The following is a 12628-nucleotide window of genomic DNA, read 5'->3' on the forward strand; positions in this document are numbered from 1 at the left end:
AATTACGAGGCTAATACTTCTGAAATTCTCTTTCAGATGATACAGGGACATTCTAGCATATTTTCTTGCTTGTTTTTGGAAAGATGAGCAATATGCTTCCAGTTACGTATTACTTGCAATATTCCCCTCACAAAAATCTCTCCCCTCAAAACTAGAAAATAGGTCCTTGGGTGTGAAAAGCTTTGATTTATTTTGTGTACACGGCTGGCTGTATGTATGTTACTTAATGTATATGATTATTTGTGTGTTTCTAATGGCACAAATCCATTATGGATTCTCAATTGTGATCAAATGGGGCACAGTTCAGAAGCATAACCCTTTTTGCTTTTAATCGTTACCTGTTACTACAGAAAAATGTGCAGAAACTGCATAAATCAGTATCAGCACCGAAACAAGTGATTAAGTAAAAAACAATTGTCTTAAGATGCCATCAAATTATGAAATGAAATATTGCATGAGTTACTAAGTTGCTAGGTTTCGCTTCACCTTTCCTATGTTCATTTTTTAATAGTAACCGTAGAGTAAGTGTTTATCTTTCAGATGTTTAATTTCTTTGACTTCATTTAGAGTGACAAAAGATGTTGCACCCAAAAAGCTAAAGCTGAATCAAGCTGAAGGAAAATTAAAGATTGCTATGGATGACCTAAGAAAGAAACAAGCAGACCTGAGGGAGGTTCAAGATAAATTGTCTGTACTCCAGCAGACGCTGGAATCCAAGAAACAAGAGAAGGCTGACTTGGAAAATCAGGTATATGATGCAAAAGAAGAACCATTGTTCTACAGATACCAGAAAAGTTATTTAAAATTTTCCGCTTTGTCAAATGGTATTTTTCCTTTTAACTGTCAATATGTTTGACAATCTGTACTTTCAGATAACCAGTTTTTATTTTAATGTAATGGTTTTGAAGTTATAAATGACGAGAGCATGGGGAATAAATGCTTTAAAGTAATAGAAAATGTAGATGTTAAGGATTTATCAACTGATATCCGTCTCCTACATCCTCGCTCGTACCTGATTTCTTGTAAGGTGATAAATTTTCAATGATTGTACTAAGAGTTTGATTCATCTATAAACTTGCAAGTCAGTACATGTAAAGTTTTGAAAGTTTATTGATGCCTCCTGTGCTAATGCAATTTTGAAAATGTTTTTGGTGAACTCTGTTCTGACTGCTGAATAGCTGTTATGTGTGCAGAAAGAGGCAACGCTGAGAAGGTGGTTTTTTTTGGTTTTGTTCAGTTTGGTTGTTTTTTAAGATTTGCAGTACATCATCTTGAGCTTTTTTTTTTTTTACAAAAATAGTATCAGAATTAGAAATGGAGTCGTAATTCTTGTCTGTAGTTAAAGTCAGCTCTTTATGTGTTTCTTCTGCATCCTGATATGGTTTGGAAGTAGAAAGGAGGGATAAATTACACAGGCAGTTTGTTACTGTGGTGTAAATTGGCTGCTATGGTTACCAGGAGAGAGGGAGGATTGTAGCAGCAGCAGGAGTTGGCATCATTTTCCCCCTATCCCATGGCTGAAATGTGTCTCTACTAGATAGTAAAGGATCCTAACAGAGCTGGATTAAATTCCTGTTAAATCATATTTTTTTTGTTAGATTATAAACATGCCTGGAAAGATGGCTGACAATAGACATGCAGATTATGTATTCATAAGGATGTTTTTTGCAGAAAAGAATGTACCTACTTTCATGAGACACTGATCTCTTTAAGGCGTTTTGTTTGTCTTATGACATGTAGATAATTTCCTTGACTATTAATATATCCCATGTCGCAGACAGAGCTGTTTTGAACGGCGTGTTTTGTCCTGGTCCATACTCCTTTATTTGGATGAAAATGTAACTGAATAGTTTACTGTGCTGGTACTGAGATTACTTTTGTTCTTCAAACATTTCCATTATAATAAGAAGGTATTTTATTTCTATTTGGTGAAATTACTTAAGAAAACATCTGCACAGGAAAGTAATCCTTGAATGCTTTAATATTTGTAAAATGTCTTTAAAGTGATCATGTAATATAATCAACCTTGGTTTTTTATTCTGAGGTTGACTTGTGCAGCAAGAAGCTACAGCGAGCAGAACGGTTGATTGGTGGCCTTGGGGGGGAGAAATCTCGCTGGCATGAGACTGCTTTGGAGCTGGGAAGGCAGTACGTCACTCTGACCGGGGATGTACTTATTTCATCAGGAATTGTGGCTTACCTAGGAGCCTTCACATCCAGCTACAGACAAGTAATACATACAGTCATTTTTGTCCCCGTGTTTTGTAATAATCTAGATTTTACTATTTTTTCTTTCTCATGTACAGTTCATATTTAAAAAAATATGTTTTAATAGGATTTGTAAGTGGAACTGAAGCTGTATTGTAGGATTTTGAGTTTTGTTTGTAAGACTCTTGGGGGAAAAAAATTCATTTTACTGTAAAGTACTTCTGTGTAAAGCATGGAGTCCTTTGGTTACTTTCCTTGTCTAAAGCAATTGCTGGTAATTTTATACCTCATGGCTCTAGTTACTCCTCTTCCATTCAGTGGCTGAGTTCTCCTTAACTTCAAAAGAAAAAACAAATTAGCTACTATTTCAGCAGCAGCACCATTAAGCCAGTTCTGAAAGTGGAGTAATTCTGTACAAAAAGAGAGAAAAGATCTAGCAGCTCAATAACACAGCAGACCAAAACCTGCCGCTGAATGCAGCTGAAGAAATCAATGCTGATTTCTTTTGAAAATCAGGTCCAGGGTATCAAAAATGGCTAAAAATTGAGAAAGAGAAAAAAAATGTACCTCATTTGAACATAGAATTTGATATAATCCTTATTTCCACTTTTCCCTCAATGTACATCCTCTGTCCATTTTGCTTTAGAAAATTTTTGTACTGTTCTTTCAAGCAATTATTTTCTTCATAGTGTCAATGTTGTGATGTTACTATTTTAAAACTTTACAGAGTGAGAGTTTGTAGTGTGATTGTTTATAGTGTAAATAGATAGTCTGCATTTTTTACAATTCTGAATAACATAATTTTGAGAGCGTTCTCTGTTATGCTTATAACCTGCATTGTGTATAATGCGTGTGGGTAGGTGGGGGTACTTTTGGTGAAACATGTTAAGGGGTCCTGAACTGTGTTCCAGGGAAGTGTAGATAGAGGTGCGGATGATATTCCTAAAAGGCAGAGACATCTGCATGATATTCACTGAAAATGAACATGCAGTGGCTTCACGGTTGCTTGTCCTGACGCTCATGATTGTGCAGACGCGTGCGTTAGGTATCTTTTTCAGAAACTGCTGGATAGCATAACCACGTTTGTGCAGTTCTTCATTTCACCTGCTGCTGTGTTGGGGTTATTTCCCCCTGCAGTTTTCATAGGAGAAGTTGTTACAACATCTTTTGGAATATCAGCTTTGCTTTATGCAAATCGATGAACCCTTCATTCAGCACTCTGTGGATGTGTCCAGCTCTGGGACCATTTCCTTAAACACCACATTTCTGAGTTTTGTGGCTTGAGCCTTTGCCAGCTCATTTTTAGTTTAGAATACCACAGCATATTTCTTTGACCTTACACATAGCTTTCATAGAAGATTGTGCCCTTCTTACGAACATGCTATTTCTATACAGTTTTGTTCTTTAGAAGCATTCTTCCTAGTGGAATATGCTTTTTGGTTTACATATTTAAAGTTTGGGTCTTCATTATTATACAAACCTGTATAGTTTACACAACTGTAGTGAGTTAGATGATACAGAGAAGTGAAAAGCCACTCTAAATGATCGTTAAGTTGTTAAGTTTGGTGAAGTGCGGACAGATACTCATCATGTGTGCCCTGAGAGTTAAATAATGAAGATTTTAATTATTTTTTTGTTGTTGTTAGAATATGTGCATTTCTTCTACACTCATTTTACAGTATAGAAGACTACTGCTAAAATGGTAAATAAAATCATACCAAGGCTCTGATACCAGTTATATACAAATAAATGTATATTTCATGTATAGGAATTGTATATGAAGGCATTTTTAGAGACGTTTTTAGACATTTTATACGGAAGGATGAGTTTCTTTCCATTTGACGATACAGTGATCTTGTATGTAGCAACTGTTAAGGAAAATAGGTTGAAAAATGTTTTAGTTGTTTGAAAATTTTGTGAATAGGCAGACTTCAGTTAATACTTTTTTTTTTACTTCTTATCTAGATGCAAACTAAAGAGTGGGCATTGCTATGTAAAACAAAAGACATTCCTTGTTCTGATGATTTTTCCTTAACAAATACTCTGGGAGACCTAGTGGAGATCAGAGCTTGGAATATTGCTGGACTACCTTCTGACATGTTTTCTATTGATAATGGCATCATTATCTCGTAAGTAAATATATAGCTATATATATATATCTATGCATGTGTTTATATATATATATACACACTGAATAATTTTAATTAAATAGCTTCTTACAACATGCTTTTCAGTTGTTTCTTTGGTGACAGTTTTGTACTGTATATCCAGTTTAACAACCGGAGTTATAAAATGACTGTAATGTTTACTAATAATACTTTTTATAATGTAAAGTTTTTAAATCTGTGAATTCACTTCTCTCCTTTTTAACTCCTATGGATTCCTATAATGATACCTTCTCCCCTGTCCCCTCCTTTTTTTCTCCTGAACATGCTACACACTGCTCAGTTTAAGACATCCTAAAATGCTTCAGGAGTAGAAGTTTGAGTACTATTCTTGCAGTATAATCAACAGTTATGGAAGTAATTCTCCTTTTAAAAAGCTAAAAGCTCTTCAATTTTTAACAAATATGCTGGCATCAGTTGCTACCAAGAGGTGTTTCTGCAGAGGTACTGAAGATTATTTTGCTAATTTTTCTATGAGGGCCACACTTTTTCCCTAAGATGGCACTGGAAATACTATGGATAATGTCTTGATTACTTCTCTATAAACAGTTTCCCAGTTTATGTTGCCAGCTGGTAGGAGATTTTAATATTCAGGCTTGTAACATACTTAGCATGTAAAGCCCTGACATTTTGGAAGTATTGGTTTGTACACTGATGAGCTGAATCTTTTATTTTGCTAGGACACAGTAACAAAACAACAAAAAAAGGCCTGTGTATATCCTCTAATGAAGGCAGTAAGGGAGGTGCAAAAAGCTAGAAAGGAGAGAATTTCTAGTCTCCCTTCTTACAGAGGATGATCCCCACCGTACGCTCCTGCCACTTTCTTCCTCTTCTTGCCGTTTGTTCTGTGTACTTCTAAAGAACTTCTTGTTCTGTGTACTTCTAAACGGCTTCAGCAAGCAGCGGTGGGAGAGGCCTGTCGTGCAGTAACCTCTGATTTCAGAAATGTGTGCTTTCACATCACTTCTGGCACGTGATGGTTAGATATGGGGTTAGATATTTGATGAAAGGTGAAAAGGTGTATCTGTACTGTTAACTTGGAGTCTGGTTTTTTCAGGGCCTCATTCCCCTAGCTATCAATACTTTATACAGACCACTCATTCCTAGGTCCCTTCTGGAGCAGGACAGCCTGGCATATTTCTAGACAAAAGCAGGGAGCTTTGGGGTTTGGGTTAGTGTAGGGACCTCTTTAGCAGGCATTATGAGCGGGGCACCACAAAGTCGTCTTTGCATCCAGTCCAGTCCTCAAAGAACTTTAAGAAAAAAAAAAAAAAGTAAAATGTTAATTTATAGCAGAAAACTTGATTACATCTTTGGAATGCTGGAATTTTCTGAATTCTATTTATAGTTAAAAGCTTGGCAGTTGCAATTCTAGCTTCCTTACATTAAAATAATGTAGTTAGTATGACAATAGTCTTATCACAAGTTGAAGAAAGTTCTGATAAGGAAAGAAGAATTTATTTTTCATTTTGACATCCCTTTTTTGTTTTTAAATTTTCCCTTCTGTAATTATCTTAAGCTACATCCACATAAAATAGTTTGACTTTCTCTAGTAACACATTGTTTGATTGAAAACATTTTTTAAGTTCTGCATATTTAAAGATACTCTCATTCTTATTTGGAAAGCAAAACAAATTCTGAAATCGCAAAATTCCTCATAGACAGAAAACATGGATCCATGAATTCTGACTCTGATATTATTGCCTTCCGCTTTTAAGATGATTCTACATTCTTACGTGGTGGTCTAATACATGCATGTCTGTGTCTCTCATCAGTCACTAGAACTATGTCTGGGCAGAGGTATCTATCTGCTATCTGTCTGGTATCACAGTCAGTGCAGACATCAGTGAGTTGTATGACTGTGGAGCATGAGAACTAACCCTGTTAATGTTTTAACATCTAGAAATATCTCCAGCTCACTGGTGATCAGCTTTAGATTCACGTGCCTGCTGATGCCTGAGATACGTGTGGCACTGACAGCCGTGGGAAACGCAGAGCTGGGTGCTCGCAGTAGGCTAGGCTTTGTGACCTTGCACGAGCAGTTATGATTTTCCTTTGGCCTTGTGTTCGTTACGACCGTGAACAAAGAGCCCCTTGGTTCTGCCCAGTATGCTTGCTAGTGCGTTGCTGCTGACTTTCAGCTTTTAGGTTTTGTTCTTAGCACAGCTGAAGCGGAGTTGGCTGTGGAACAGCGCTGCATTAACTGCTTGTCTCTTTGTGATTGCTACTGTTTACTTCATGTCTGTTGGGTCTCTTTCCTGAATAATGAATAAATAATTCTTATAATTCTTTTCCATAGCCAGGTTAACAGTTTTCAAGTCTATGATAACGTGTACCTAACATTTATTTATGCATCTTTTTTATAGTATACTACTGCAGAAATATACTAATACAAATCTTTAATTTTTGCTGCTGTTTACATGAAAATTCTGGTCTCTGAGGAGTCTGATGTTGTATAGCACAGGTGAATGGATACTTCTTTTATTGCAGAGTGAATGTTAAGGTGCACACGTAGCTGAAATTGTATGTTATAGCGTTACCTTTTGGAAGCATAGATATGTGGATAATATTTCAGCTTTGGCAACTGGACAGCTGACAAAGTGCAAAACGAAACAGATAAGACAAAAACAAGGCACTAGCTAAAGGACCTCAGTGTGCTGTCATTTGACTTTAAAAATTGGCATTGATTGTACTTCTGGAAGCAAAGCTGCGTATTGAAGTCAGAAGGTATATGCTGGTATTATGATTCTGTATGTAACTTAGTGATACAGTAATTACTTTAAAAATTCAATCACTCAGACTAAACAGTTGGCAAATGTTAATGAATTCAACACTTCTGCAGTACATCTTAACACTTCACTTCTATAAAGCTTTGATCAAAATTCTCTTTGAACTAATGGAAAGATGATTAGCATTTTAAAACTAAATAATGATAGCTTTTAATTTTGAAATGTGAGATAGAATCTACCTCAAATTGTTGATACCTGTTGTGTCTGTAGTTACGAGTTTATGGCCAGATTAATTTTATATTAGGACCCCAGGTACCATATAAAACGCAACTCTTAACTTTTTATAACAACAACCTTTTTTAAAAAAAGCAGAATTAGAGAGCTATTAAAGGATAATTTGCAAACATGTACACAGTGACTGCTTATGCATTCCCATCAATGAAGAATTATTTTATCGTTGATGAAAGCTATGTGTGTTTGGCTGTTTGTAGAGAACCACTCTTCAGTTATTCAGTCTTAAGTATTTAATTTCTGTTACACAGTAAGTCTGAAATAAGATATGCTGAAAATAATAACTGCATGAAACTTTGAAGTGATTAAGGAAACAATTACATACTGCAGGTTTCTCAAATCTTAAATGCCTGTTTTAAAATTAGCAAATTTATTATGAGCAAATCTGTTTTAGAATGTGTTTGATGTGTAAGTTGACTGTGTTCAGTTTACTGTTTGTAGCTGCTGTGTCACCTTGTATCACCTTACTCTTAAATTAAATCACCTGGCTGTGTATCCCTTGGGTCTCCTTTTGGGTTCTCATAAGCAACTGAGCCGCCAAGGGATGTGGGAGCCCAGCGATTCTTTCAGTGTGCTTTGGATCCCTTGGTGAACACTGGTACCTACTGTGAGATCACCTTCTAAGACTGGAGATGCTACTGCCTTCTCTGACAGATGTTGAGATTTCAAACCTTCTCTTTGCTTCTCTAGACCTACCGTGTTTCCAAATTTGCCCTTGTCTGTGTTTATGAAATTATTCAAATACTTGTAGCTTTACAAAGCCCACATTTTAATTTTCTTAATGTCTGCTTAGATACCACCCTGTCCTGGTGGGTTACAAATGCATTTCCTGAATCTTTCAAGGTATTTTGCCTGTGAAAGCTTTCTTCATTCGTGGGTAGGCTGGACAGGGTCCCTTCCAGATGACCCGTTTTCCTAAATCATTCTACAAGGGAGAAGAAAGCCATGCGCCTTCAGCTGGTGAATGGTCACTCCCAAGCCCAAGTGGTTATCCGTAACACAGAAGGGACCTCTGGAGCATCCCATGTATAATCCCAGGCTACTGCCACACATGGTACATTTCCAAAACTTGTGCTCCTAAATCTCTGCTATCTTGCTTCTGCAGTCTCCATTTTCAGTCCAAAGAACCTGAGGTGCTTGTGCTCCCTGCCTCCATATGTACTCCTTGTTCTAAGGGATCACGTTTATTTGGGCACATTTTACTGTGCAGAGATTCTGCAAGCAGGACCAGTCACGATTTCAGAGTTCAGAATTACCTTTTCACCAAGCCACGTACATGATAGGACTAACACTGCTGAGCTAAACCTCATAGCTGCATCCAGAACACTGTGAGTTGGTGCTGGCCAGAGGGCTGACCCTGAATCGGGGATGCTGGTCTCTGTAGCGTCTTGGAAGGGACTGGTTCTTCAGCTTGCCCAGCTGCCAGATCTGACAGCCGTTGCCAAAAAAATAAAAAAGTCTCTGCTTTTTTCTTCTTTCCAAAGTTCCATAACTTCTTGTGAGTCCTAAGCAACCAACTTCCCTTTCAGCTTGTTTTCACTCTCTAGATCTTGCATAGTTTTGCTTATCTAGTCTCTCTCAGCTGGTATTTTTTCGGTAGTGATAATCCAATCGCACAGCTGCGCCTCACAGACCTGCACCCGGGTCCCGGGTGGCTGGACCCCTGGGTTGAGGGCTGCACGCTTCTTGTTGTGTGGTGGTACATTTACACGCCCAAAATAGGCCTTACAACTATGCTTGGTCCCTAGTAAGAACTTTGTGGAATAGAGATTGTAACAGAGAATGTAAAGGATTTTTCTCTCTTAAACTGTGCTTTGCCTGTTTTCAAATGACTCTCTTGAAAGGGGGTTGTAACGTGTCGCACAGGTTTGCCCGCCAGCAGCTTCGAAACTGAAGTGTGCAAGGAGCGAGGCTGCCGGAGCGAAGTTTGTCTAAGCACGGTCTCTCAGAACTTACACTGTATCTACAACTACTTGCTCTGTACCTTTTTCTAATACAAGGGTTATCACCTTCTGTTGAAAATTTATGGAAAGCTTTAATAAAACATCGCCTTTTCTGAGAAGAGGTATATTTGAAGATCAGACAAAAATGAGACTGTTTTACTTAATTGCATACATTTCATCTTTTTCAGTATCTTAAAGGAAAAAAAGAAAACAGATGCAGACATGTTTACATTGTGTTTTATTTGTGAATCAGAATTTTTCAAGAGAGATAGGTTCAATTTTAAAAAAATTATTAATGATAAATAATTTGCCAGTGTCATTGTGCGAAAGCTAACTTCTAATGATGATAGAGGCCACAGAAGTAGTCTGAAAGATTTCTTTTTCCTGGAAAAAAACAGGAAAAAACCTGGAAACAAAGATACTGCTCTTTTTTCCTTCCAGTAGCAGACTGTATTATATCTCCTAACCAGCTGGGATCTGACTGGGCCCCTCGATGCAAATTTTTAGGACCACATTGATTTTTGAATTCTCACTTCTGCCTTCTTAGATGTTTGTGGGTTTTTTAATTTAGGTGATTATTGCTGTAATTGTAATTGACCATTGAAGTGTGTCACTAGTCTTAGATATCTTGGTAATGTAACTACATGTGGTAGAGAATACTGTAAAAAAATCTGTGAAATAGTTACTAAGTCCGCCAAAAATAAAATCCAGAAGTTCTTTTGTCCATTGCTGCTCAAGGATTAAAAGCTTATATATTTCCCTTTAACTCTAAAATGTCTCTTTAGTGGAAAATTCTGTTGGTTTTCACTTGAAAATGCTCACTTATGCATATGACGATATTAAAGCTGTTTATTGTTTAAAATTTCAAAACTTTTATTTTTCAAAATATTTTTATTTTGAAAGTGTTATAAAACTAAATGTGATTAAACTTTCTGGGAAGTAAGGAGTCTTATTCTAAGAACTTTCTTGGAAAGTAATTATTTTTTTTAAACAGAGAACTTTAAGATTAATCTAACTACTCTTAAATTCATCAAAGATTATACCTGAGTATGTGCCCTACTACGATTTCATACTGACATGCTTTTATTTTAATGAAAAAAGGGAATAAATTGCCTTAAGATGTACCTTGAGGTAAACTTTTGAACAGCTTATATGTCCGTTCTGAAAGTTTGTATTTCTCCCTTCAGTAATGCAAGAAGATGGCCTCTGATGATAGATCCTCAGGGTCAAGCAAATAAATGGATAAAGAACATGGAAAAAGCCAATAGTTTGCATATAATCAAACTCAGCGACCCTCAGTTTGTTACAACACTGGAAAATTGCATTCAGTTTGGCAGTCCTGGTAGGTTAATTGCTAATGAAAGTGCAAATTACAGGAGAGCCTGGAGGGGGCACAATTAGCTAAAAAATGAAGCTCCAGTGAGTATCAAACCTCATCGTTAAGGAAAACAGCAAAAAAATTTTCTTGTTTTGAATCAAATTAGTACTATAGTAATTGAAGTAATCACCCCAGGTTATAAGTTACTTCAGCACAATATAATATTCAGTTCAGCTTTTAATTGCTTTATGAGATTTGCCATTTCTTTGTTTTCGTGTTATAATACTCTTATTTCTAAAAAGTAATGCTGGTTTTATTTGGCTTTTCAAGAGTATAAATACCAGATTGCTAGGCTGTGATCATTCACAATTCTTGTATTCTCTGTAGAATCTTTATTGCAAGTAGTCTTATTACTCTCAAATAGAAATAAATTAATGAAACACATTGCTACAACTCCGGCTATTTTTCAGTGGCTAACTGGACTACATGTAAAGAAAGTGTTTGGGGTTTTTTATTCTCCATTATTTCTTTTTTGATTTTGACAATCTCATATGCTTACAGTGAAAATTGAAGCAGACTTAGTTACCCCCCCGTGACTTCTGTGGCATGTACCATTTGGTTTGCTACTTCCCTTTTAAAAATGGTAGCCTTAAACTGCTGTTCTAAGCCATTGGCAGCAGTAATGGTGATAGCCTTTTAGTTGCTTTTTTTGCAAATTGACATAATGTTAGGAAAATAAATTAAAGGTACATTTCTTTGATTTAGTTTTTAGTCAGCTGAGCACTCTTAATAAACATTAACCATATCTCTAGATATTGCTCAATTAATGATTTTACTGTTTGCACACTGTAAATACCCATTATACATATATATTGTAAAGAACAATCAGTACTATGAATGCCTATAAAGTCCTACTAATTCTTACGTTATTTTGAAGTGCTACTGGAGAATGTTGGAGAAGAACTTGATCCTATCCTAGAGCCACTTTTGCTCAAACAGACATTTAAGCAGTCAGGGATTATATGCATGTGCCTTGGGGACTCCACTATCGAGTATGCTCCTGAATTCCGCTTTTACATTACAACTAAGTTGAGAAATCCACATTATCTTCCTGAAACATCTGTTAAGGTAAGAATTTTGAAAATGAATGTACAATTCCTGTTTTAATTTTAAAATGGTTCCTTGGCTAAAACCAGGGAAGAATTTCTGGCATTTGTTCATTCCTCCTCCCCTGCCAACATTGGAGGTATTTTTATACTACTGGAAGACTGGTATCATCTTAGAAGTGTTGACATTTCTCATATCTAATGCTTCACCTTGCATTCTTTTGTACTGCCAAGAATTTCTTTAATTAATTATCACCCTTCCCAGTCTGTATCTCCTGATGCTATTTAGTCACCTTTCATAATAAAAAATATTTACGAGGACTTAATATCAGAGTCACCTCACATGCAAACTCTGTATTACACTTTCATATTCACAGTTTTTATCTCTAGTATAGTTAGAGACAAAAGTCTGAGAAATTCCTGGCATTGTGCCTTGATTAGAACTAAAATATATTTGTATAAATGTATATATAAATACATATATAAATATAAACATTTTTATAACTAAAATATATTTACAGATATATATTTGGTAACTATAGCTATTCTTATTTTTGTATGTTAGGACAACAAAAAGGTAGTTTCTTGCTTTGAAGAATAAAATTCGTGGGTTAGTCTTTGGAGTTGTTTGGGAGATATATTCCCTCGTTACTATTCTCTTTGAAGAACTGTTTATAGAAAAGTATTGCAAATTTGCACTTCCATTAAACATAGACCACAGTGATACACAAAACCTTGAAATCAAAACATTTTAAACTATTATAATAGTAAAATGGAACAGTACATTGTTTCAGCAATGAAGGAGAAGTGATACAGGAAAAATGGACAAAAATTAATGAAATGGAATAACTTTTGCTCATTTCAATGC

General features: G+C 36.0%; 1 protein-coding gene across 1 annotated transcript in view; it reads left to right on the plus strand.

The window, feature by feature from the left end:
* The window catches only part of DNAH7 (dynein axonemal heavy chain 7), a 111743-nt gene that overhangs the window by 71271 nt on the left and 27844 nt on the right, over positions 1 to 12628 (plus strand). The window contains 5 exon segments of the mRNA XM_055812961.1: positions 568 to 748; positions 2045 to 2230; positions 4174 to 4337; positions 10524 to 10678; positions 11592 to 11782. Of these exon segments, the coding sequence (XP_055668936.1) occupies positions 568 to 748; positions 2045 to 2230; positions 4174 to 4337; positions 10524 to 10678; positions 11592 to 11782 (877 nt within the window).

This window comes from Falco peregrinus, chromosome 8 (genome assembly GCF_023634155.1).
Source record: "Falco peregrinus isolate bFalPer1 chromosome 8, bFalPer1.pri, whole genome shotgun sequence".
NCBI classification, from domain to species: Eukaryota; Metazoa; Chordata; class Aves; order Falconiformes; family Falconidae; genus Falco; species Falco peregrinus.